This window comes from Apis florea, unplaced genomic scaffold (genome assembly GCF_048593485.1).
Source record: "Apis florea isolate Af1SG1 unplaced genomic scaffold, ASM4859348v1 contig_2897_pilon, whole genome shotgun sequence".
Taxonomy (NCBI): domain Eukaryota; kingdom Metazoa; phylum Arthropoda; class Insecta; order Hymenoptera; family Apidae; genus Apis; species Apis florea.
In genome coordinates, this window is record NW_028256665.1 from 3,517,519 (window position 1) to 3,545,152 (window position 27,634).

Sequence of the window (27,634 nt, forward strand, 5' to 3'; positions counted from 1 at the left end):
ACTGTGATCGACATTGTTCGGTCGTTTACAACTTATAACCAGGCATAAACAGTGCCGTGTAACATTCTTTCGTGACAAATTGTGAACAAAATCATATCGAATGACAGAGAACGGAGATGAACTTAACCTCAATGAGGAACGTGCTACTCCGCCGCGAAAGATTCGTCACCGGTAAGTTTATTCTCATTTTCATATCAGCTTTGATTTTTCTCATTGAAGATTACCCAAAGATTATGCAAATGAAATTTCCATGTACAGTAGCATTAAAGTTCTATTTAGTATACATCATAACGCGTGTTACTTGGTTACGCTTTATAGCCAATCAAAATACAGCATACGTCGCCTGACTCAATCAACCAATCGGAATAGTCTGTCAATTTTTTGATTGCCTTGTGTAAAAATCTATAGAATTTGTTACCGTTGAATATATGTAATTTTTTAATAAATTATAATAACATTAATTTATTAAATAAGAAAACATATATTACTTCCATACCTATATAATGCTTTACAAAATTAAAATACACTAATAGCTATAACACGAATTCACTGATGACAAATTTATAAAGTAATATTTTTAGAATTATATTTAATTACTGTTTAAAATTTTTTTACTATTTATAGATATGTTATCAAATATCATTGATATTATTCTGAAACAGAATTTATCTGTTTTTTACAATTTGTAAAAAGTTATATCTATTAATATTGTTTCCCGCGATAAAGGAACAATTCTTAAAAATTGTTTTTTAGCTTGACAATATCTTTTCTTTGCATTTTTTCATTTATATCTATTACTCTATAGTTTTGATTACATATTATCAATAGAAAAATTCAATTTATATATAATTATATATATTTAATTAGACAAATTTTAAAAATAAACATTAAAATAGATTTGTATTTTGTCATTGCGAGATATTTCACTCATATGATGTTTTATGCTTTACACAAAATATGAAATATCGAATATAACGAAACATTAAAGATTATTTGATAAAGCTTCGTATATGTATAAATATATGTATATTACGTATATGTACATACGTATATTATACGTACATATGTATACGTATAATCTTGTAACAGTTGTATAATCTTCTTAATTTTTAAAAGTAGGCTAATCAGAACAAATTGCAAAATATGAGATATTTTTAGAATTTATATGTAACTATGTGGAACAAATCATTAAAATATTCTGCTTAATTCAAATAGATTAAATTGCTTTAATATATATTATATTACAGAAAAGTAAGTATATATATTTGCTACATACATAATATGCAAACGTGCTGTCAGAAACACGATAAAACGATGTCGTCAATTATGCAATAAGTGATATTGTACTTATCAATGAACGATATTATACAAATCGTACCATTTTTATGAAATTTCATATTCACGTGATCGATGACCCTGATAATCATTCTTTTTATTACATCATTAAATTCGATATCAAATTTTTACTAATTATATTTCTAAATTCTTTAATAATATACAGGTTAAACAATAAATTATACATAAATTTAAATTTTGCTTTTAAAAACTTGAAAATTATTAATATCAGAGAACAATATATATTTTAAATCAAAAATATTTAAATGAAATTAATTATTTTAAAGAAAATAGATTGATTTATAAATTCAAAATATACATACACATATTAAATATCTCAATGTACATAAATATTTGCGGACGTTTCTGAAGAAAGATTATATCGAATAAGTACATTATTATTAATCATCATGTTAATAATCTTATCGAAGTTAGAAAACAATTAAATGGATTGTATATTTTTATAAGTTTCGAAATGGTAAAAAATTTTCTTTCCTTCTATTCATACGAAATAAAAGAAAAATTATTAAAAAGTTATTAAAAGAATTCCCTTATTTATATTATTGATAAAAAGTTTCTCTAAACAGTATTCTCAATATAAATATATACATACATATATTATTTATTATATATACATATATAATGATATTATATATTTAATATATATTGAAAATACTATTTATTTATCGTTAATAACCAACATCTTATTACTAACTCATCTTACAATTTCGAACGTATAAATAATATTATTGATTAAACTTAATTATTTTTCGTATTTGACGATTGTGTTTTATTATTTTTTTTTTTTTTTTTGCATGATTTTGTGTTATTTAAAAGAGAATGAAATTAATAATATTTTTAATTTTAAATGTTCTTAATATTTTGTTCGATATTTTAATTCACTATTTTTGATATTGATATAACTGAATATTACAAGAGACAATATGACAATGAATAAAAAAAATTCAACAAAAATATAAAGATAAAAAAAATCAAAATAAAAAATAAACTAACAGAGGAAAAAATACTCGTTTAAAAATTATTGTAATTAATAACAATAATAAAAACTACAAAAGGAAGATCTATTTAACTATTATCACAATAGATTTCGTTAAATATATTTGTATATTACTGATAACCAGTAACCTATGTTCTCAGTTAGTTTAGTTTCGTGGTTCAATGTCATACGGTTCTTCGTAAAAGTCACGAATCAAACACGCGGCAAAATCTTCATCATTAAATCGAAATCTTCTCAAATACGATAAATCGTGAAAACATTTCTCATTTCAACTCATAAATAATCTCTTTCTTTTCGATTGTTAGCAAATCGCATTATATTTATCTTCAAATAGTATGAACTTAGTATGAACTAGATTTATCTTCAATAGTATGAATAATTTCAAACAAAGCATTTATTTTAATGTACAAAATAAATAATATAAATAATAAATTAGAAATAAAGTTGACCTTTAAACTCAAAAGATATTAAAGTATTGAAAACAGAACGGAGATTTCATTATTTTCAATTAAAAATTCGGATATTTTCCGAATTTGTTGGAAAATCAGAAAATGATTGAATATATAAGACATAAAAGATATAAAAATCTAATATGACAAATTCATAAAATAAAAAATCGCTAGTAAATAAAGAATATTCTTTTCCTTGTGTAAAAAGTGAAAAAATTAATTTTATGTATCATTTCAAAAAAATATGTTACTATAAATATTTTTAATGATATCTGAAGATTAATCTTTTAAATAATCATTATTTAAATTTGATATTGTATAATAATTAATTAACAACAATTTCTTGTAGATATAGTGATTATAAATATTTTTTTTTCTTATATTGTGTAATGTAAAATAATACTATATTTGATATACAATTACATAACATTATTCATGCAGAATATCCATAGGCCGACAAGTATATATATATACACACATGTGTAATGCGTACATCGCGTGTTTACACTTATATGTATGCATACACTCATAGACGTCACCAGAATGTGTGAATAAAGATACACTTACCTCTATCCTTCTTTTAATAATGTCCACTTCGGTTCTTGTACACTGTATTACGAAGCTATCAACATGTTTATGATGATTGGAATTCATTAAGGTGATATAGAGAATATGATTCGAAGACAACAGCATTTAGAAGATATTATCATTGAATTGAATTGAAAAGCATTTAATTTATTGTAAAAAATATTTAAGATTTTTATAATAGTTGATGTAGTAATCAAACAAAATTGAGATAGAAATTGATAATGTTGAAAGAGATGTAAAAATAAAATTATTCGAAAAAGACATAAGAAGTGAATAAGACATAAAATTATTCATTTCTTTATTTTTCAAGAATAATAAATTTAATATTATATTATATAATGTTTTATAGTTATTATTTATTTATTTTATAGTTATTATATATTTATGTATATACGAAAGAAACATTTGTATAAAATAATACCAAATCGAAAAGAAAAGAGAGAAACGTGTTAAAATTCTCTATAATATAATAAATAATAATAAAACAAAATAAAAGAATAAAAACATAATAATATATATAATAATAATAATAATATAAAATAATAATAATAATAATAATAATAATAATAATAATAATAATAATAATAATGATACCTTACATAACAAAGATTCTCAAAACTTATTGATAGATGGAAATCCGACACCAGTCGATCAAGCATACCCGAAGAATACGAAAATAGGACCGATTAAAAAAAATACGAACGATTTCCGATAAAGAAATAAAATTATGATTAAATGACGAATGTATTTAACAAAAGACTGTTTAATTTAATTAAAGATATCTTAACAAACATGGAAAAATGTCACAAAATAAATTTAACACGTATTGTGGCTCTGTGTCACAAAACAAAAGTTCCACCGTTCGCATCATAATGCGATATCGGCCATGAATTGGTAGCGCTACGCTATGAAAAGTGGAACAGACACAATGTCATCGGTGCCCTCTGAACTCTATCGTCCGGTTTTTTTTTTTTTTTTTTCCTTTTTTCGTTTACTTTTTTTTCTATCGTTCGGTCATTCGTTCACGCGCGTCTCCTCCAATTCGTTTCATTTTGACGCCAACCGATTTCTTTTTCTCCGTGTAAAGTCGCGCGTGTTCACAAAAGAGCGCGGTATCGGCAAGAACAGCGTGCATGTCAGTGCGTTGTCGTATCTTCTTTCGTGCTCGTCGTCGTGAAACGTGAAGTGTAGTAATAGAAGAGCGATAATGACGAGGATTTGTCGTACGGATGTTTGATCGCGCATTGAAGATAAAAAAGATAAAAGGACAAAGATATAATAAATTCGTATATGTTCGTATTAAAAGGGAATTTCATATTACAAACAAAAGGCAAAACTGATAGTTGATTATTATTTTCGCAACGATTACTGTTTTTCCCTCCATATTCAGTTTTTTCTTTTTTTTGTTTTTTCTGTTTTATTTCTTTAAATTATATATTTCTCCGTTTAGTTTTTTTTCTTTTTTTTTATGTGTGAGTGTGTGTGAAAATACCAAAAATAAGGAAGAGAAACATAATATTTGAATAGAAAGAAAAACAGTGAAGAGAACGATTGTCAACAGAAGAACGCAGATATCCAGGCATCAATTTGTATCTTCTGGTATGCTTCGAGGTCTTCTGGATACTTTTTTCGGTACATTGATGAATTTTCTAAGTCGTTGGACGTGTTAATTCGTGGCAAATTCTATTGCGTTCTCCCTGAAGTGTTCTAACAAGTTTTTTCATTTTTTGGAAAATTCCCTCACCATTCATCTCGAGTGTTACTCAACCTTGATAACTTGTTTTTTCTAAAATTCTATATCTAACCTACTTCGATATTATCATTCAAAATTATCAACAAACATCCTAATTTGAAATTTATAAATTTTGATTTATCGATATAAAAAAAAAAAAATCTTTGTTCTTACAAATAGAATTTTATATTTACGTAAGACTCTTAAAATTCCAATTTGAAATTTTCTTCATGCGCACTTATATGAATTAGAATTTCTTTTCTTCTTGTTGTTGTTGCCTAATATTAATTAGATGTTTTTGAAAACAAAATTAATAAACAAATAAATGAAGCAAAACAATTTGTTCAATTTTTTTATTATTTGTCCAATGTTAAATTATTCTATTGTAATTAACTATTCAGGAATATTAAAAGTCATCGAGGTTCGAGTAATATTTTATTTTCTATTCTTTTTGCGTTTGCAACAAAACATTACAAGCAGTTTTGTTATCATTGTGTAACAATATAATACAGAGGGCATGTTTTATTCGTGTTTCATGTCGAAACAGTGTAGTAAGAAAAAGGCGAATTCGGGAAAAGGATCCTGCTTGATCATTCGGAATTCTTTCAAGGTCTCATTCAACATCTACTAAGTGAATCACGAAGTGTTTCTTCCGTCGTTCTTCTTTTTACCCCTGTTCTCGCTGGGTTCACATTCGCTGCAATAGCACACCGATACTTTCACGTTGGATACATTTTCACGGATCGGCTGCAACAAGAGTGGTGGGTGGTTCACGTTTATCGAGCAATTCATTCGCTATTCGGTAGAGGAATCGAGGGTGAGTAGTAACCAGGCTTTTCGAATTTCGATTTTTCTCATGCTCGCTTATTTTCTTCTACAATTCATCATCATCGTCATCATCATCATCATCATCATTGGTGGAATTTGTGATTGATTTATCCCTTTTCAATGTGCTAATAGATATGAGAATAAAATTCTCTATCCCATTGCTCTTGATAATATTTTTCGCAAAATGGATACTGCATTGATTATCCAACAATGACTTTCATTTTCAATGGAGTTTTCATTGGTGACGAACAATTGTCGAAAGTAATTTCTCAAATAGATATACATTCTCAAAAATATATATTACGTTTTCATTCTACTTTCATAATTGTTCGTCTTTTATTCATCGTTTCGTAGTAGAACATTTACGAAACACAGATTTTTCTGGAAAGATTTTACGTCACTAATTTCCATTCGAGAACTAACAAGTTGTTATATTTACCTGAGGAGGATTTAAAACTTTAATCAAATACACGAAAAAAGAAATCAACAATAGATCCTTTACAGAGTTGACAAGCGTGGCTATTTTTTGAAAAATGATGTGTTTTCTGGTGTTGGTTCTGGTTACTAACTTGCGTGGATCATTTTTTATTATGTAATTACATGATGTTAAAAAAAAATAAAAAAGTTACTTTCATCAAGATACACGATTGAGTTTGTCATATGAAATTTTTCCTTTCAAGAGAACAAAACTTCGTTGGTTAATAAAATAAGTTATAAACATTTCTTTCAACATTTAAAATTGAATGATTCGGTGAAAAAATGGTGTAAACTGCATTCTTTTCAAATAAGTATAGGAAACGATGAATCTCTTTTGAAACATAAGATATTTAAAAGTTTATCTATTATTATTCCGAACGTCCAATTTGACTGAATTATTAATTAAGCTGATTGAAGTAATGTTTCAGATCGTTTTACAATCTGAAATATTTTTTACAGTTATTAAAAAAAAATCATATTGATGACGTCTTTTTGACGTTATTAATTGATGATAATTTTAAATAATTATTTCCTAAAATTCATTATTAGATACTAATAATTCTTTTTAAATATTTGTAAATTTTTTTAAAATATACGATATACATGTAAATGCAGAAAATTATTTAAATTATTTAAATTATTTATTTTGTTATTATTATCTTATCTTATAGATTACATATATATATATATATATGCATTATTTAACATAAATAAAACTATTTATAAAATGATAACTTTGTGAATAATTTTATATGTGTTAAAATTATATAATAACTTGTAATATTTATAAATTAATCATATCCATGATTGCTTCTCACGAAATAATCATATCCTCACATTATTGTTCGTTTGCATGTATTGCATTTCATTTTTTGGGCTTATTCAATTTCGATCTTGATCGATATTTTTATACGTGTATAAATAACAACAATATTATATCGGAGGACTCATAACACGAAGGATTGTTTGGTAACGAAATATTTTTTTTTTTTTTTTTTTTTCTGGAAGAAACTGCATGCAGCTTATTTGGCATGAAAATCATCATTTCGACTACGTCACTTGGAATTTTTGCCTACGAAATTTACACAACGCTAGAATTGAGGGCCACTCTAAGAGAATTTTGCTCAAAAAGTTTCGACAGTTTGAAAGATTCTCACGAAACTTCTCGAGGATCAAATGTCACTTACCGCAACAGTCTCCTCAGCATCCACTGAAGAAAGGCATAAGAACCCTTCGATGTGTTATAAATTAATATATTAATACGAGTTAAAACTAACTTAAAAATAATTAACGAGTGGCCCTTGGTGCTAAACCAGGAACGAGACCCGCGAGAACTGCTTTGGGGAGAACGCGATAATGAAATTAAAATATCATACATAGAGAACTCTAACCTGCTGGAATTAACACAGGAGAAGGATGTTGGATTACATTAAAAAAAAAAAAAAAAAAAAGAAAAAAAAAAAAAGAAAAAAAAAAGAAATATGGCCAATCTTCACACGATCGAATTTTGAAGGTAACGATAACAGAAGAGAGGAAGGCGAGGAGAGGAGGTCGACAGAGAACGAGAACAAATCCCTCAACATCGGTGACACTATGGCGGAAAATCCGGTGAGCTTCGTCGTTGGTGGGCCAGACAACGATCCCGCCGAAGAGTCGGAAGTGGAGGATACCTTTCCATCCGAAACAAACGATTTCGAGGCGCAGAATGCCATGGCAGGCTTGATCGAGCGCCGCAAGCGGCTCAGGTGATTTATTTTCTTCCTTTTTTTTTTTTTTTTTTTTTTTTCTTTCTTCTATTTATTTTTGTTTCCCTTTTAAAATTGGAAAAAAAAAATGCAAGGAAGTAAGAATAAAGGGATTAAAAAGGCATTGTAACAGAGAAACAGGATGATCGAGAATTGGATTGTTCTTGTCGACTTGTTCTTGAAAAAGATCCACGGAGGATTTCTTTTGGTATATATCTAATGTACTTACATACGTGTGTGTGATAAATGTGTTGATCTTCGATCGGTAAATTTTTACGATTCGTCCGAAAGTTCGGGGGGAGGGGGGAGGGGGGGAGGGAGGGAGGGAGAAAAAGTGGGAAGAAAAGTGAATGGAAAGAAAAAATTGTTACGAGGATTTTTAACTAGGGAAGATAATATCGTGGGAGAGGATAAGTTAAATTTCTTTTTTAGAGGTTATGTCATAATTTTAAACGGAGGTGCTAAGAATTGTGACGATGTGTTGAATAATGAGAAGAATAATAACTATTAAATTGCTATTGATTATAGCATTACGTTTACTCATTTTTAAAATATAGTTATTTACCGTGATCTTTGAAATCATATTTCATGATAACATGCTTCTCATTCATTATGAATGAATGAAGTAACTTTTTGATACCATTGATAATTATGATTAATCCATCTTTAAACACATCTTTGATAGAAATACGAGTTAAAATATAGAGATATAGTAAATTTGCAATAAATTAATAAATTTTCATTTATTCGAATGATAAACTGCAATCGCCATATATTAAATATTTATAATTATTTAACACGAAGCTTTTTTTTTCAGTATTTCATTATATTTCGTTATTTCGTCTTTTTTTTTTTGTTTTAATTATATTTTACATAAAAATTCTGCTTCGTTTTTATAATTATAAAAATGCACAAATGTAAAAATTTTTCAAGCAATTATGGTTATCTGAGTTTTAATAATATTCAAAATTGCAAAAGTATAAAAAAAAAATATTCAAATTGAAAAAAAAGATTATATTTACAGATTATATAAAGATTATATATACAGACTTTTTTTTTGTATTATTATTTTCATGCTTGTTAATTTGAAATTCTATAGAATTGAAAGAAATTTCGAATAATTGTTAATCTAATCATTCTCTTCTCGAAACAAATCACAAAAATTGTAATCTTTATGTTTTATAAATTATTTATTTTATAATTACGTTGGATTCACAATTACAAAATGTTTTAATGATTTAACATCTTAAAAATAATCATATCTTCTATTTGTTTTTTACTTCGATATACATTTTGATGATCAGCTTTTTTTCTATTTATAAATTATATATTTTTATGACGTAATAATTTAAACGTCATCTTCTTTATATAACATATAGTTTTAACATAATTAAATGTGTGAATATAAATATTTTTGCGAAAATATATTTGTTCAATTATTATATAAAATAAAAAAAAATGCTTCGAGAATGATAGATCTATTTCAACATATTCTAAGAAATCGAAATGAATTACAATTACAATTATTGCATAAAACGATATTTACAATTATCACATCCTGATAGTTTAAATTTTAAATAAGAAAATCTTTCATCGATTTCAACGTTAATCTAAACTTTTATAAAAAAATTACATAACATGTAACGATCTTTCAGAAAAAAGTAGAATAATAATTTATTCGTTTTTGTTTTTATTGTTGATTGAAAATATCGACATTTGATATAAATAGAATGCAAATTAAATTTGATATTAGAAAACAATCGTTTTCTAAGTTAATGAATAAAGAAGTATTCTCTTTTTTTTCTCTTTTTTTTTTTTGCAATCGATTATAAAAATAATTGATGCTCTTACATCAATGGAATAAAAAAAATTCATTCGTTGCTTTTTTTGCGTTACTCGACAAGTCATAATAGTTCTTTTATAAAAAAAACATCGATCACCTGACTTAAATATATTCATATTTGCACAGACAATGTTTTTAAATAAGATTGATACTACTTTGTCGATGAATAAATTCTTCTTCAAAATTTCGATTAAAATTTTAATTCTTATCGATTCTCTAATAGAAAAAAAAAAAAATAATTGGAATTTAATCGCGAAGTCGCATTTTTATATGATGATATATATATATATAAATTTATTTTTCGAGTCAATAAAAGAAAAGAAAAAAGATTTATTACTTTGTATTAAAATTAATCTCGATTATATATGAATTATTGAGCGTATTTGAATTATCATTTTATTTTTTATTTATGAATACTTTTTCTATAGATAGACTTTTCTCATTTACATATTTACCCGCGTGAAGGAAACCGCATGAAACAAATAATCCACGTAACCTGAGTCCATAATGAGCTGGAGTTACGTATAATACACACGAAAGAAATATTTCAAAATATACTGATTTACAAATTACCAGTTTTCTATTGAGATATGATTAAAAACAATATCATTTTATCGCTATAGAATTTCGATTCAATGTTATTTACAAGGAAATGTATTTCCTTCTTTCCGTGCTAATCGATAAATTTAACTTTGTCTTTCTTTAAAAACCGTCTTACGGTTCACAAATGACAAATATTTTCGTGCGTGCATATCTCGTCAAAAATTGAACGAAACGGGGGAGGGCGGAGGAAAAAAAAAAAAAAAAGAAAAGAAAAAACAACTTTAAAAATGAATCGTTTCCAATTGGTCAGTAACTCCGTTTCGAGTTACTTCCTCGAGTATACCTAACGTAGGTAGGGGAAACACTGGATTGGATGAGAAAGGTATATACCGTACGATGATGGTTGTCAGTGACCATGAGACTTCTTAGAATGTTGGACAAGTATTCAAGTTGCTTCAAAATTATCATACCATTCTTCTATTTCGTTGATGATGGCTCGTTAAATCTGTGTCAAATTCTATATTTAATTATATTTAATTTTCGACATTAAAAAATATATTTAAAAGGCAAACAGAGGAAAAGTGGTACAAGTGACGAGACTTTTCATTTCAGGATCCGGTACGTTAATAAGTTGAATAGAAAACTTATGTATTTGCTTTAAATTTTCAAACGCCTTAACTTTTGGAATATTTTTGGATCATGGAACATGTGGTGATCGAAGCATAGAGATGAACAGGACTGGATTGTAAACTTATCTTTTGTTTAATCGAGTAATGGTATACATATCGAAGAAAATGCAATTCAATCACTTTTTCCATGGATGCTTTCATCATATTGAAGATAATAATAATCTGTGTAATTTACGAAAGATCGATGATTGATCAGAAGAATAAATAAATAATAGTCGATATAATTCGAATTAATTTTAATTCGATCGTACCGAATATTCGAAAGTACCCGAGCTAAGTGAGAATTATGATAATTGACGATCAACGACGTGGATAAATATTATAATTGAGAATTGAAAGTTAATGGATGTATGTGCGTCATAAATATATATTTACGAAAAGAAAAGGAAGAAAGAAAGAAAGAAAGAAAGAAAAAAAAACAAACAAACTTTTCTGTAAAGTGATATTGTGATTAAGTTGTGAGTAATTGAATGATCAATGATCAATTAATGTGATCGAAAAACTGAAATCGTCGATCGTGCGTCAAAAGATTGTGTCTAGCGTGAGAGCACGTGTATCTCGTGTATCAGTGATTTTTCCTATCGTGAAAACAAAAGTTTACAATTTCTGATATGAAATCGCACTAATCTCTTGGAAAATAATCGCCTATTTTTCTTCGACCGTATCAGTCGAAGAAATTCCATAGGATGTGTTTGTATTGGATGAAAAGAGATCAATAATCAATGTATTTAAAAGAAGAAATCAACTTTTACTGTCCTTTTGAACCGGTATTCAGACCGGAAACAAAGTTTTCTGCAACTTTCCTCGTGGAATAATTAAATCACGGCGTGAAATACTTTTGGAGAAGAGAAAACTAGCTTGTTCGTAAGTTAAAAACAGAGGGAAACGAATAGAAAAATTAAGGAATAACAAGAGAATGAAACTTCGAGGATAATATAGGATAAAAAAATTTGGAATTCCAATCTTAATTGAAGGTAATGAAGAATGTATAATGGGTGTTTTGTATAAATCGTTCAGATACCATCAATATGTCGTAATAAGTAAAATATGTTAATGTTCTTGGCGGGAAAAAGATCGATTAGTAGAGTTACGAAATGAGACGATTAAAAAGATTCATTTTGGCTGAAAATACAGAGAAAGACCCGATATGGAAAAGTTCGGACAACTTAATGGCTGGTACATTGAAAATGCATGAGGAAGTATCGAAGGAATCGGCCGCTATATCAGAAACGTCGAAGGAACCAGCCTCTATACCGGAAATGGCCACTACAATCAAGAAAAAGCAACTACAATCGTCGTGTAATTTGACGTAATAGACTTTCTTTGTATTTAATCCATTAATATTAATAATAATTATTAAGGTAAAATCTTTCAAAAGTAATACGATCTTGAATTTAGATTTTAAATATGATTCTTAACATCGTAATAGTTTATATAGATAGATTTAATAGTTGTATCAAAAATCTATGATATACGATTTACGAATACTTTAAGGAATTTATTCAGTTTCATTATCAACGTAAAAAAATCTTTATTAACTCCAATTATTTTAAATTTTATCATATAAATATATATATTTTATTTAGTAAAAAGTTAATCAGAAAAATGCAATGTACATATTAATAATGCTCGTATTGGAATTATCTATTTTTTACAATCTACTTTTCATCGACGTAATATATAATATTATCTATCTATAATATATAATATTTAAATACGAATAATTATAAATAAATTACTAATAATTAAAAAATTAACTTTATAAGAATATGATTAAAAATTGACGAAATTGCAAAACTCAATAGATAGAATTTTCAACGTAACAAATAATATGATCAAATTTTTCATAGAATTTTTACTTTTAAAGCAGATTTTCAAGGATGTAAATTAATAAGCGAATCAAAATTCACAGAGAAAAAATATCATATGTCAGCAAGATTCTGATGGAATGTTTCCAATTTTTAAAATGAAATTCGAATGTTGTTGAACGAAGTATTGCGTTTCGCAATGATTCAGTGTTTAAAATTAATGAATATAATAAAAAAAAATTTCTTATTTCATTCATATTTTTTATTAATTTCAATTTATTTATATTATCTAAAGATACAAATATATAAAAACTATTTTATATATATAAAATATCTTTAAATTTATGCACGTTTATTTATACATTCATGATAAAACGAATATAAAACAAATATATTTTTATCAATATAAAAATATTCAGACATAAATTATTATAGAATTGAAAAATAATCATGTGAATTCATATAAGTCTTTCGAGTTTTGAATTCTTTTCACTCGTAGCCGATGAGTTTACTTTTAAGTACACGCGTTGCAGATGAAGAGAAATGAACAAGAAGAGAAATACTGCGTTCACACTGGTGTTCGCGATCGATTCGTTTATCTTTTACCAGCAAGTTTGTCAACGAACATCAATGATAGATTTTCAATGAAAAAAGTATATATCGTTTTTCCTCAGAAAATTTATCAAACAAATTTAGAATTTGTTCAAACACATTCTAACATTTTCTTATTTTACGATTATTTTATAATCGATAAATTATTCGCAAATTGTTCACGAATCGTTTCAATATAGATACCGAAAAAACGATATCGTTTTTCGTTCATAATCTGTATATAAACGAATTGTCAGATCACAAAGAATTTTGGTCAATGTGGACGTGGCATAAATATAAGAAAAACGTATCTAGGCGAGATACATAGAAGGTTCCGAAAGCGTTACGAAGGAATGGCATTGCGTGAGCCGCTTAAATTAACGGTTCGGTACTTTCTCCGATGTCATTCACATATTGCCCCGCTAATAGATGATAAAATTACTTTGAAAATTCCAAGGAAAAATTTGACTCGATTTTTCGTAATCAGTATTTAATCGTCAAATCGTTTAACCGATAATTAATTATAAAACAACTATTATAAAAGAAACCACATGCCTAATGATTATTTTAATGGAAGATAGGCAAATAATAGTAAAACGATAATGGTTAAACGATATTGTGAATTATTATTAGAAGATAATTTTGTTAATTGAATAATTTGATTAATTGAATTATTTGGAGAAGAGAAATTTAACTTGTTAATACTAGGAATGTATTTAGTGAAATAATGTGTGTGTAATTTTGTTTGATTTTATAGGCCCAGCATGTCGCAGGGTACGGTGATGATCCAAACGCAAAGCCGATTACATGAAAAGGACTTTACTATTGCCACTCCTGAGGAATTTGTGCATCGTTTTGGCGGTACAAGAGTTATTAACAAAGTAATATCGATTTCTAATAATATTCTTTTTTTTTTTTTTTTTATTTTATTTTATATTTGTTACTGAATTTTAAAATAATTGTCTGATCTTTTTTTTCGCGTATTATTTATGTATTATTTTATTACTTGCAAATAATTTTTATATTATCATTAAATAATATAATACTCACTGTATTTATGTATTGCATTATATTTAGAAATTTAAAAACATTTGCGAAGAAGAAAACAAAGAAAACAGAAAAAGAGGTCGTCCAGTGTGTAGTTTGTATTGTTCCGCATGAGTATATTACTCTTGACGCACTGTTACAACAATCGCTAAACGACCTTCGTAGTTGACCTCGAACGACCTTGAATGATCTTGAGTTACACAGGTTACTATGCCTATTCCGCGAAACTCTGGAATGGAATACCATTATTCCATCTTTGATATGTCCTTGAGAATTCTTTCTTTCAAATAAGACAGTCTTATCGTAATATTCGTCTCAGTTAAATAATTTTAATTTAAAATATTTCTCGTCATCGTAAATTAGATTCGTTATAATTTATTTTATTATTCTATTTATTTGCTTTAATTAAATTTTCTGTTAATTATTATTTTATTTTTTTATCAAAAATTTTTATAGATAGAACAATTATTATTTCTATCTGCATATAATAAAATTGAGGATTATATACATATATTTGAATATAATAAAAAAAATATATATTTTCTATAAATTCAATATAAATTTTAAATCATAAATTGATTATATTTTGTATATAATATAACAATTTCTAATTATTTTTTCACGCATATTCAAATTCCTCGCCTCCGAGGTAAACCGATAAATCGAAATTATATTCCATTGTTCAATTTGAATTAAACAAAGAAAGAAAAATAGATAATTATTAAAAAAAAAAAAAAAAGAAGACTCATCAACTACTAACTACTTGTTCAATAATATCTTATATTTTAGATTCCAATATATTCAATATTAAATTATATACAAAGAATAATATCAATATAGAAATTAAATTTAGTAATTAATATAATGATTACATATCATTTATAGGTTCTGATTGCCAACAATGGAATAGCAGCAGTGAAATGTATGCGTTCGATTCGTCGATGGTCCTATGAAATGTTCAAGAACGAACGTGCTGTGCGCTTTGTTGTGATGGTAACTCCGGAAGATTTGAAAGCGAACGCAGAATACATCAAAATGGCAGACCAATATGTACCTGTACCAGGTGGAACCAACAACAACAATTATGCAAACGTCGAGCTGATCGTAGACATCGCTATACGTACACAAGTCCAGGCTGTATGGGCAGGATGGGGTCATGCATCAGAAAATCCAAAGTTGCCAGAATTACTTCACAAAAATAACATGTGTTTCATTGGTAAGTTATAGTTGAGAAAATATTTTTGATCAATAAATTTTAAATAAAAAAGAGTACAAGAGAAAAAGATGAATAATTATATTTTTAGGACCATCTGAAAGAGCAATGTGGGCTCTTGGAGATAAAATTGCATCTAGCATTGTAGCACAAACTGCAGATGTACCAACACTTCCGTGGTCAGGTTCAGAATTGACGGCGCAATATAGTGGAAAGAAGATAAAAATATCTTCAGAACTTTTCAAAAAAGGATGCGTTTCAACGGTAGAGGAATGCTTGGCAGCAGCCAATAAAATAGGCTTTCCTATAATGGTAAAAGCTAGCGAAGGAGGTGGTGGCAAAGGTATCAGAAAGGTTGAAAACGCTGAAGAATTACCTACGTTATTTAGGTAAGAATGAAATTGTTAAATTTAGAAAAATGTTTTATAAAATGAATGTTTTATAAAATGTTTTATAAAAATAAATCATGTAACAAAATATTGGACATTATATTGGACATTATATTAATAACCTTTTAACGATTTTCTCAGGCAGGTACAAACTGAGATACCTGGATCTCCGATATTCATTATGAAGTTAGCAAAATGTGCACGTCACTTAGAGGTTCAATTACTAGCTGATAATTATGGAAATGCGATATCGTTGTTCGGTCGTGACTGTTCTATTCAGAGAAGACATCAAAAAATTATCGAAGAAGCGCCAGCCGTAATTGCTAAACCTGAAATTTTTGAAGAAATGGAAAAAGTAATTATAAGTTATATTTGTGAATTATAAAAATATTTTTTGATTTTTCAAATATAAATTAATCAATAAATGATAAAAAATTTTCTGAAAAATTTTCTTTTCTATATGTTGTCTTATAATAGGCTGCTGTAAGATTAGCCAAAATGGTTGGATATGTCAGCGCAGGTACTGTCGAATATCTTTACGACACTTCTGGACGATATTACTTTTTGGAATTGAATCCACGTCTTCAAGTAGAACATCCATGTACTGAAATGGTATCTGATGTTAATTTACCTGCGGCTCAACTTCAGATTGCTATGGGATTGCCCTTACATCATATTAAAGATATTCGTCTTCTTTATGGTGAAAGTCCATGGGGAGATAGCGTCATTGATTTCGATCAACCACGACATAAACCTCAACCATGGGGTCATGTGATAGCAGCAAGAATCACTAGTGAAAATCCTGATGAAGGTAATAAATTGAATTAAAAAATTATTTTATTTTTAATCAAGTTAAGGGATTCTATTATAATAATTATATATTTAGGTTTTAAACCAAGTTCGGGTACTGTTCAAGAATTGAATTTCCGGTCTTCGAAAAATGTTTGGGGTTATTTCTCAGTAGGAGCTTCTGGAGGTCTTCACGAATTCGCAGATTCTCAGTTTGGTCATTGTTTTTCTTGGGGAGAGGATCGTAACCAGGCTCGAGAAAATTTAGTCATAGCTTTAAAAGAATTGAGTATTAGGGGTGATTTCAGAACCACCGTTGAATATTTGATCACATTATTAGAAACTGAATCTTTTCAACAAAACAATATAGACACTGCTTGGCTTGATTTATTGATTGCCGAACGCGTTAGAAGTGATAAACCGAATGTATTATTAGCCGTAACATGTGGCGCGCTTCATATCGCTGATAGGACAATCACTGCCGCTTTCACTGGATTCCAAACAGCATTGGAAAAAGGACAAATACAAGCTAGTAATGATTTAGATAATATTATCGATGTAAGTTTTTATAGTTAATATTGTTAGTTTAATAATTTAATTTAATTTAATTTTTTCATAAATATTATGAAATCTAACAAAATATTTCAGGTTGAACTTATTAACGATGGGTATAAATATAAAGTACAGACTGCTAAGTCAGGTCCTAATAGTTATTTTCTCGTTATGAACGGTTCCTACAAAGAAGTAGAAGTACATCGACTATCAGATGGAGGATTGCTGCTTTCTTTAGATGGTGCAAGTTTTACTACTTATATGAGGGAAGAAGTTGATCGTTATAGAATTATCATTGGAAATCAAACTTGCATCTTTGAAAAGGATAACGATCCTTCTTTATTAAGATCACCATCAGCCGGAAAGTTGATCAGTTATTTGGTGGAAGATGGTGGGCATGTGAACGCTGGACAAGCCTATGCAGAAATTGAAGTTATGAAAATGGTAATGACAATAACAGCGAGCGAAGCTGGTCGTGTCTTCTACGTTAAAAGACCGGGTGCTATTCTTGAGGCTGGTACTTTGATTGCTCAATTAGAATTGGACGATCCGTCTTTGGTAACAAAAGCCCAAGATTATACTGGTCAATTCCCAGAAACTGCAGCCCCAGCAATACCGGAAAAATTAAATCATTTACATGCTAAATATAGAATCGCTTTAGAAAACACTTTAGCAGGATATTGTTTGCCAGACCCATATCACTTACCTCGAGTACGAGAACTTCTTGAGAAATTTATGAATTCACTTCGTGATCCTAGTTTACCTTTGCTTGAACTACAAGAAGTAATCGCAACAATATCAGGAAGAATTCCGATTTCTGTCGAGAAGAAAATCAGAAAATTAATGTCGTTGTATGAAAGAAATATAACTTCTGTTTTAGCTCAATTTCCTAGTCAACAGATTGCTGCTGTAATTGATGGACATGCAGCAACTCTTTCAAAGCGATCTGAACGTGATGTATTCTTTTTAACTACTCAAGCTATAGTACAATTAGTACAAAGATATAGAAATGGAATACGTGGAAGAATGAAAACTGCTGTTCACGAACTTCTTCGACAATATTATACAGTTGAAAGCCAGTTCCAACAAGGGCATTATGATAAATGTGTTTCAGCTTTAATAGAACAGTACAAAGATGATGTAGCAACAGTAACAGCTATGATTTTTAGTCACAATCAAGTCACAAAAAAGAATGTTTTAGTAACTATGCTCATTGATCATCTTTGGGCAAATGAACCTGGTCTCACAGACGAATTGTCGAGTACATTGACAGAACTAACTAGTTTAAATCGTACAGAACATAGTCGTGTGGCATTACGTGCAAGGCAAATTCTAATTGCTGCTCATCAACCTGCATATGAGTTAAGACATAACCAAATGGAATCTATATTTTTGTCTGCAGTAGATATGTACGGCCATGATTTCCATCCAGAAAATTTACAAAAATTGATTCTTTCTGAAACATCTATTTTCGATATTTTACACGATTTCTTTTACCATTCCAATCGTGCAGTTTGTAACGCTGCTTTAGAAGTTTATGTCCGCAGAGCTTATATCAGTTATGAGTTAACGTGTTTACAACACTTAGAACTATCAGGTGAAGTACCACTTGTACATTTCCAATTCTTATTACCTAACAATCATCCCAATATACAGAATCAATCTTCGGTTAATCATAGAATTGGAGCTATGGCAGCTTTCCAAGATATGGATCAGTTCGTTCGATATTCTGATGAAGTTTTCGATCTTTTAGAAGACTTATCTTCGGTTACCACAGTTTCAGCCAAAGTTTTAGAAGCAGTAGATGCAGCTGGAAGCGAATCGAGACATAGCACATCTATAAATGTATCTCTAAGTACTGCAGAAACTGCTGGTCCAGTGGAAGTTGGTGAACGACCAACAGAACCGGTACATATTTTAAGTATTGCCGTCCAAGAAAAGGAAAATCACGATGATGCTATAATGGCAAAAATCTTTGGAGATTGGTGTGCTGCAAATAAAGAAGAATTAATCTTACGAGGTATAAAGAGAATCACGTTCGCTGCTTTAAAGAAAAGACAGTTTCCTAAATTCTTTACATTTCGTCAAAGAGATGGTTTTGTTGAAGATAAAATTTATCGACATCTTGAACCTGGTTGTGCTTTTCAATTAGAATTAAATAGAATGAGAACTTATGATCTTGAAGCTTTACCAACTTCAAATCAAAAAATGCATCTTTATCTTGGTCAAGCGAAAGTTGCTAAAGGACAACAAGTCACAGATTATCGTTTCTTTATTCGTTCTATTATAAGACACTCTGATCTTATCACAAAAGAAGCTAGTTTTGATTATCTTCATAATGAAGGTGAACGTGTCTTATTAGAAGCTATGGATGAATTGGAAGTTGCGTTTTCACATCCTCTTGCAAAACGTACGGAATGCAATCATATTTTCCTGAATTTTGTACCTACAGTTATTATGGATCCAGCAAGAATAGAAGAAAGTGTGACCAGTATGGTATTAAGATATGGTCCAAGATTATGGAAATTACGAGTCCGTCATGCTGAGATCAAAATGACGATTCGCCCAGCACCAGGAAAACCAACATCTATAATACGTTTGTGTATTGCTAATGATAGTGGATATAGCATAGATTTACATCTTTATACAGAAATAACTGATCCAAAGACTGGTATCATTCGTTTTGAATCTTATCCTTCTGCAAAGGCAAATGGTACTTGGAGACCCGGACCTATGCATGGTTTACCGATTTCTACGCCATATCTAACCAAAGATTATCTTCAAGCAAAACGATTTCAAGCACAAAGTGCTGGTACAACATATGTATATGATTTACCAGATATGTTTAGACAACAAACCGAGAAACTATGGCATAAATACATAGAAGAAAGGGGACAATCTGATATAACGATTCCGAATACTGTAATGGATTGCGTGGAATTAGTATTAGAGGGTGAAAATTTAGTGGAACAGAAACGTCTTCCTGGTGAAAATAATATCGGTATGGTCGCTTGGAGATTAAGACTTTATACACCAGAATATCCTATAACTGGCAGAGACATTATATTAATTGCGAATGATTTAACACATTTAATTGGTTCTTTTGGCCCCAAGGAAGATTTAGTATTTTTCAAAGCATCTGAAAGAGCTAGACAACTTGGAATTCCTCGAATATATTTTTCCGCAAATTCTGGAGCTCGTATTGGTTTAGCAGAAGAAGTGAAAGGATTATTCAGGATCGCTTGGGAGGATGATGATGAACCAGAAAAAGGATTCAAATATATATATCTAACTCCAGATGATTACGCACGCTTAGCACCATTTAATTCAGTAAAAACTTCGTTGATTGAAGATAAGGGAGAATCTCGTTACAAAATTACTGATATTATCGGTAAAGAGGACGGTCTTGGTGTAGAAAATTTGAAATATGCTGGTATGATTGCTGGAGAAACGTCAAAAGCTTATGATGAAATAGTTACAATTTCCATTGTTTCTTGTCGTGCTATTGGTATCGGTTCTTATTTATTACGTCTTGGACAAAGAGTGATTCAAATAGAAAATTCTCATATCATTTTAACTGGATATAAAGCATTGAATGTTGTGTTAGGTCGTGAAGTATATGCTAGTAACAATCAATTAGGTGGTATACAAATTATGCATAATAATGGAATATCACATGCAACTGATGTAAGAGATATAGAGGGTATTGCCACTGCTTTAAGATGGCTAAGTTATTGTCCGAAATATAAAGGAGCGCCTCTTCCTATATTGTCATCACCTCTTCCTGATCCAATTGATAGAGAGATCACTTATGTTCCTACAAAAACAGCTTATGATCCAAGATTAATGCTTGAAGGTAGAATACAAAATGGTACAAATTATTGGGAGAGTGGATTCTTTGATCGTGGCTCTTGGCAGGTATATTTTATCTTATATTAATTATTTGATAAAATAGTCATAATATTTTCTATTAATAAAGTGTTAATAATATTTATAGGAAATAATGAGACCTTGGGCTCAAACTGTAGTAACTGGACGAGCTAGATTAGGAGGAATTCCTTGTGGTGTTATTGCAGTAGAAACAAGAACTGTTGAATTACATTTACCCGCTGATCCTGCTAATCTCGATTCAGAAGCTAAAACAATCTCTCAAGCAGGACAAGTATGGTTTCCTGATAGTGCATATAAAACTGCTCAAGCTATTCAAGATTTTGGAAAAGAAGAACTTCCACTTTTTATCTTCGCTAATTGGAGAGGATTTTCTGGTGGAATGAAAGGTTTTCATTAATTCTTAATAATTATTTTTATTATTTTTTAATGAAATTACTAAGGACATATTTTTTATAGATATGTATGAACAAATTATCAAATTTGGTGCTTATATTGTGGATGGATTAAGAAAATATACTAAACCAATATTTATATATATTCCACCAAATGGTGAATTAAGAGGTGGTGCTTGGGCAGTTGTTGATCCAACAATAAATCCTCGTTACATGGAAATGTTTGCTGACAATACAAGTCGAGCTGGAGTTTTAGAACCTAGTGGAATAGTAGAAATAAAATTTAGAAATAAAGATTTAATTAAAACTATGCATAGAATTGATACAGTAATACAGAAACTTAAAGTAACTATAAATATGATTATAAATATCTATAAATATTATAGAAGTTATTTTTACTTATTATTTATAAATGATACATATGATATACAATACTAAAATCATATTTTATTAATCATATTTATTATAAAATTATTATTTTATTTATTATTTCATTTTAGGAAAACTTATCCAATGTAAATTCATCTGAAGAACGAAAAGAAATTGAAAGTCAAATACGTAAGAGAGAACAAACTTTAGAACCTATGTATCATCAAGTTGCAATTCATTTCGCGGATCTTCACGACACACCAGAAAGAATGTATGAGAAAAATGTCATTCACGATATTATTCCATGGCAGAAAGCGCGAAAATTACTTTACTGGCGACTTAGAAGAAGACTTTTAGAAGATGAAATAAAAAAGGAAGTTCTTTCAACGCAACGAAATTTAGATGTTGATTTTAGACAAGTAGGTGCGATGTTGCGTAGATGGTTCATAGAAGATAAAGGTGCCACAGAATCATATTTATGGGATCAAGATGAAGTAGCGACTAATTGGTTGGAAAGTCAACGACAAGATGAAAATAGTGTTGTTTCGCGTAATATCACTTGTGTAAAACAAGATGCAATTGTTTCTCGAATCAAAGAAGCGCTAGAAGCTTGTCCAGAAGTGAGATTAAATGCAATTTTAGAAATTGCGCACAGACTACATCCAGCAGAACGCACGGAATTGCAAAGAACTTTGTCACAAATAGAAATGACTGCACAGGAGCATCATAATGATTCAAGTGGTTCATCCTAATGTTTCTTTAAATTAAAAAGAAACCTCTTGTCTATTTGCGTACCTGCTGTATGTAGTATGTATTAGAATTAATTGTACAGACACTCGTTATTCTTGTTAATAGCAAATTGTACGGGAGTAGTATAATTTTTGGAAAGTTAATAATTGTTTCTATCGATAGCGTTACATGATGATAGAAAGTAAAAGAACTCGTGTCTTATTAAAGTTCAATAGTGATGCTATCGTGTGTCGGACAGTATCACTGCCATCTCCTAAACCATGGCAAAATGTGCCCTTTGTTTATAATAAGTATATTCATGAATGTAGAAATTATACTTCATATATACATATATATATTTTATGCATATATATATGTATATATATATATTTTTATATGTTATATAAAAATATATATAATTATTATACATATGTATATGTATATATAAATATATATGTATATATTTATATATACATATATATATATATATTTCTTTTTAGGAAAAAGTTTGTTCATTACGTTTATTTTTATCGAACGACTAATGTGTACATCGATATTTTTCATGTTTGTCGATAAAAAAAGAAACAACTCGATAAGTAATTTTAAAGTATTAAGTACTATTTTTTCAATCGTGATAAAAAATATCAAAAATTCTTTACTCTCTAGGAATAATTTAATATAAATAAAGGGATAGATAATAAAAAATTTTATGAACTTGAATATTTAACGAAAATAAGGCATTTAATATAAAATAGTTGCTAAATGACCTTTATACACATATATTTTATACTATTTTTAATTCATTGATATCAAGTTCAAATGTATATTACATGCAGTCATATCGTTAGAGACATAAAAAAAATTCTCAATACTCTCTTCGTTTATGTCATTGTCTTTAAAAGACTGGTATCTGACTTCGATGTACATCAATTAAATCATCATCTAGAGTAAGCAGTACCATAAATGAAAAAAACATTGCTAAAGAAGATAGAAAATGCCAAATATCATGACTATCAAAAAAGTGTAAGAACTCGCAGGGTTTATTATAATGACGTGATTGAGCTGGAGTAAGTTCCCATGAAATGGTTTTGTTTATAAAAAAATATAAAGCAGCGGCCCAAAATATAATTGATAAAACAATATAAATACATGGTTGAAGTAGAATTCGTTCTTTATGACAAATCTGAAATGTTAAAAATATATTAATTTATAATATAAGAATAATAAATATAGATATAATTATTCGTGTGTATATATATATATATATACACACACACACACACACACATACCTTCATAATAATATAAAAAGTAGTATATAAAATTAAATTAGACATTAATATGGCTAATAGAAACGTGGCAAAATTTTTTTCTTGATGTATATTTCCAATTACTGCGAGAGCAATGTTCCATAAATTTGCTATAACAAGCATAAAAAAGCGTCCTATATACAAAGGTCGAAATAAATATCCAATTCCAGAACGGGCGTCATGTTTACAGTTCTAGAAAATTATAAAATTAGTGATAAATTGTGCCTAACAAATAATCAGATCAAAACGAAAAATATTAGATTCATTAAATATATGAAATTACCTGTAGTAGTCTTGTTAACAAAGCTCTAAATTTCCATCGTCCCATATAATAAATTTGAATGGTCATAAAAAGACAAGTTAATAGATGTGTGATTGTAAATAAAATCCAAAAATATATCGAGCCATTCAAAACTCCCATCAAGTTTATGAAAATAATGAATGCCAACATTGCAAATGTAACTGATGCCCGAGCATTTATATCAGGGTGTCGAGTTTGATAAATTTTAATCATGCATAATACTGTTATGATGTACATAAAACTTGAATCTAAATGATTAATCTGTCATTAATAATACAAAAAAAGTTGCAATATTTTAATATAAAATAATTATTGTCTTACCAAATTGAAAATTACTTCGATTTGGACATACATGATAACTTCCTGAGAGTATTCCTTCCATAATAAGTGCAGTACCCATTGCATAAAATAATCCATAATGTTGTGGTATGCCATAACATTTATTTTTTTCTTTATCAAATTCATTATGTTCTCGGAAAGATGTTAAAAATATAAATAGAAAACCTAACATAATATATCCAATATTTGAAAATACATGATTAAAATCTGATAATGCTTGAAATGGATGAGCACATAAAAAATTATAATAACACATATCTTGATTGCCAGTAACATGAAGTACATGCTGATATGTAATTAACAGCTGTACTGCAGGTAAAGTATAAAAAATAGCGACCGTTATCAAATAATATAGATATAATCTAGATTTATGCCTAAGAATTTTTGGATCTTTACGAGCCAAATCACAAACAGAAAGTACAAGTTTTGTTCGTATTATTTCCTTATCAGAAAGAGCATCTTCCATCATATCAATATCATCTTCATCCAATGAAGAATCATCATCTATAGATACTGGTCCTGACTGTAATATAATTAATACAATTGATTAAAAAATAGTATTTAAAAAAAAAAATAAATTTTTGTTTTACCTCTTCTATTGTTGAAGGACTTGGTATAGGTTCATTAATATGTTCTGATTCTTGATTTAATATCTCTTCTTTCATTTGTCTATCTCTTTTAATTTTTAATATCACAGTACTCACAACATAAGTAATACAAAAACTAAAAATAACACATACAACTATTCCTGAAGCAATAATATAATCTCTTTTGGTAATACTAGCATTTATTGTTAATATCACTTGTTTATTTCGTGAAGGAATCATAGTAGGAGTTCCATAACAATCAGTGTCATCACTTTTTACTACAAGTACCACAAAGAAGCCTAATGGAAATTCTTCTTTCTAAAAGATAATAATTAAACTTCACTTAAATTTAATTAAAACAATTAGCTTTATATATTATATAAAATATATTAAAAGATACATTTTAACATAAAAAATATTTACTGGTACAGTTATACCACCCTGTCGAATTACAGTTTGCCAATATCCAGAAAATTCAATATTCCTCTCTAAATCAAACACAGGACACTAAAAAAAGATCATATGACATTATATATAATATACAATATATATATATATAACATGTATGAATATGACAATTAGATATAAAGTTTAAACTTACTGATATATTTTGTATTGAAACAGTCATACAAATGTCACTATCAGACTTGACATGAACAATTACAGAAGAATTTTCTACTTGTCCTGAGAAAGTATAACCATAATAAATAGGTTGAGATGGTGAAATTTCTACAGTTTTGTTTTCTCCAGTACTGAAAAAAATGAAAATAATTATTATTAATTTCCTTTATTTTATTATAATTAAATATTAAGATATAACGATAAATTTCTATTGTTATCTATATTTATTAAAATATGTACCTTAAATAAAAATTATGTTCTTTTGTCACATTAAGTATAAATGAAATATTTTGGTGATTAGTAGTGGACACACTAATAATCATAAATTCTTTTTCCTGCTTTTCATTGAGATTATAATTGGTTGAACATAGAGTTCTACTTGTTTTATTATATTCTGAATTATTAAAATACATACTCTTTACTATAAGAGGGATTTGCCACGATAAGAATTCTTTTTTTTGGCGAACAACTACTATAAGAGGTAGATTACTAGTAGCATTGCTTTCAACTTCTATTCTTACAGTTTCCATTGAAGTTACCTAAAAGTAAAACATATAATAATATTATTTAAGGTTATATAAAAACTATAATATTAATTTATATAAAAATGTTTATACTTACATTATTAATAGGATATAAAAATACATATTCAACATTAATATTTATGGCAAATTGATATGCTGTATAATTTGCCATAATAACAATAGAAGAAAATGATTGAGATTGCAAAAGAATAACTTTGTGAAAATTAAATAATAATAAAGTAATCACCATTAAAATTTTCTGCATAATTAACATATTAAATAATGATATATAATTATATTAACCAAAATTTTTATAAAATACATAAATGTATACATAAATATATTCAATTCTAATTAATATTTGTACTAAAAAAGTATCAATTTAGAAAATTAATTTTCTCATTTACGAAAATCAAATATAAAATTTGATATTTTAGTATGCAAGGACATATTTTTTAGATATAATAAAAATAATATTGATATTGACAGTCACAAAATGATTACTTGCTTAAACGGTATAACTGCTAGAGCTTAAAAGAAAACATTCGAAAAGAATGCAAACTTGATTGGTTATTTCTGATAGATTTATAATTATAAAAATAAAAATGTCTATATATCAAAAAAATTATGACGTGAACACTTTCAATAATCTTTTAAAGAAAATTAGTTATGCAAATATAATTACATAAATATATATTGCATATTTATATTCAACTATGTATATAGTTACTTAATTATGTTAACATTATGTTATTTTTCATATTAATTCATGTTTTACTATGAATAAAATCTTCAAATTCTACATCGAATATTACTTAACGATTAAAAAATCAAAATCTATATATATCATATTATCATATTATATCATAAAATAAATATATATTATATTATGATTTAATAAATAAAATAAAATTATTATTAATATCTATATTTTTC

The 27,634-nt window shown here is 28.0% G+C and overlaps 2 protein-coding genes across 10 annotated transcripts; one reads left to right on the forward strand and one right to left on the reverse strand.

Moving 5' to 3' along the window:
- Positions 1-24,259, forward strand: ACC (acetyl-CoA carboxylase). 9 transcript variants are annotated; one of them, XM_012493031.3, is made up of 13 exons: positions 43-171; positions 5,733-5,939; positions 7,941-8,172; positions 14,404-14,527; positions 15,579-15,909; positions 15,998-16,295; positions 16,437-16,650; positions 16,773-17,106; positions 17,182-17,642; positions 17,733-21,554; positions 21,634-21,913; positions 21,984-22,264; positions 22,420-24,259. In XM_012493031.3, exons 1-13 carry the CDS (start codon positions 117-119, stop codon positions 23,038-23,040), a joined length of 7,260 nt encoding a protein of 2,419 aa, XP_012348485.3. In that variant the 5' UTR covers positions 43-116; the 3' UTR covers positions 23,041-24,259. The 9 variants fall into 9 exon arrangements, with proteins under 9 accessions (XP_086763827.1, XP_086763820.1, XP_012348485.3 ...); XM_086907698.1 differs by lacking the exon at positions 43-171 and adding an exon at positions 4,144-5,022 and having other exon boundaries at positions 5,670-5,883; XM_086907693.1 differs by lacking the exon at positions 43-171 and adding an exon at positions 4,144-5,022.
- LOC100864148 (SID1 transmembrane family member 1) lies at positions 23,738-27,101 on the reverse strand. Its single transcript, XM_012493005.3, has 9 exons — positions 26,796-27,101; positions 26,415-26,713; positions 26,155-26,305; positions 25,977-26,060; positions 25,557-25,871; positions 24,949-25,489; positions 24,610-24,875; positions 24,309-24,518; positions 23,738-24,200 (listed from the first exon to the last, which is right to left on the reverse strand). Exons 1-9 carry the CDS (start codon positions 26,970-26,972, stop codon positions 23,913-23,915), a joined length of 2,331 nt encoding a protein of 776 aa, XP_012348459.3. The 5' UTR covers positions 26,973-27,101; the 3' UTR covers positions 23,738-23,912.
- Between the last annotated feature and the right edge of the window lie 533 nt (positions 27,102-27,634).

Excerpts from the sequence above, each read along its gene's own strand:
- ACC (XM_012493031.3), top strand. The coding sequence starts at position 117 with ATGAACTTAACCTCAATGAGGAACGTGCTACTCCGCCGCGAAAGATTC. Across the intron at positions 5,940-7,940 it reads ATTCGGTAGAGGAATCGAGG|GTAACGATAACAGAAGAGAG; the intron begins GTGAGTAGTAAC and ends CGAATTTTGAAG. Across the intron at positions 8,173-14,403 it reads GAGCGCCGCAAGCGGCTCAG|GCCCAGCATGTCGCAGGGTA; the intron begins GTGATTTATTTT and ends TTGATTTTATAG.
- LOC100864148 (XM_012493005.3), bottom strand. The coding sequence starts at position 26,972 with ATGTTAATTATGCAGAAAATTTTAATGGTGATTACTTTATTATTATTT. Across the intron at positions 26,061-26,154 it reads TTTCAATACAAAATATATCA|TGTCCTGTGTTTGATTTAGA; the intron begins GTAAGTTTAAAC and ends ATCTTTTTTTAG. Across the intron at positions 24,876-24,948 it reads TCGAAGTAATTTTCAATTTG|ATTCAAGTTTTATGTACATC; the intron begins GTAAGACAATAA and ends TTAATCATTTAG.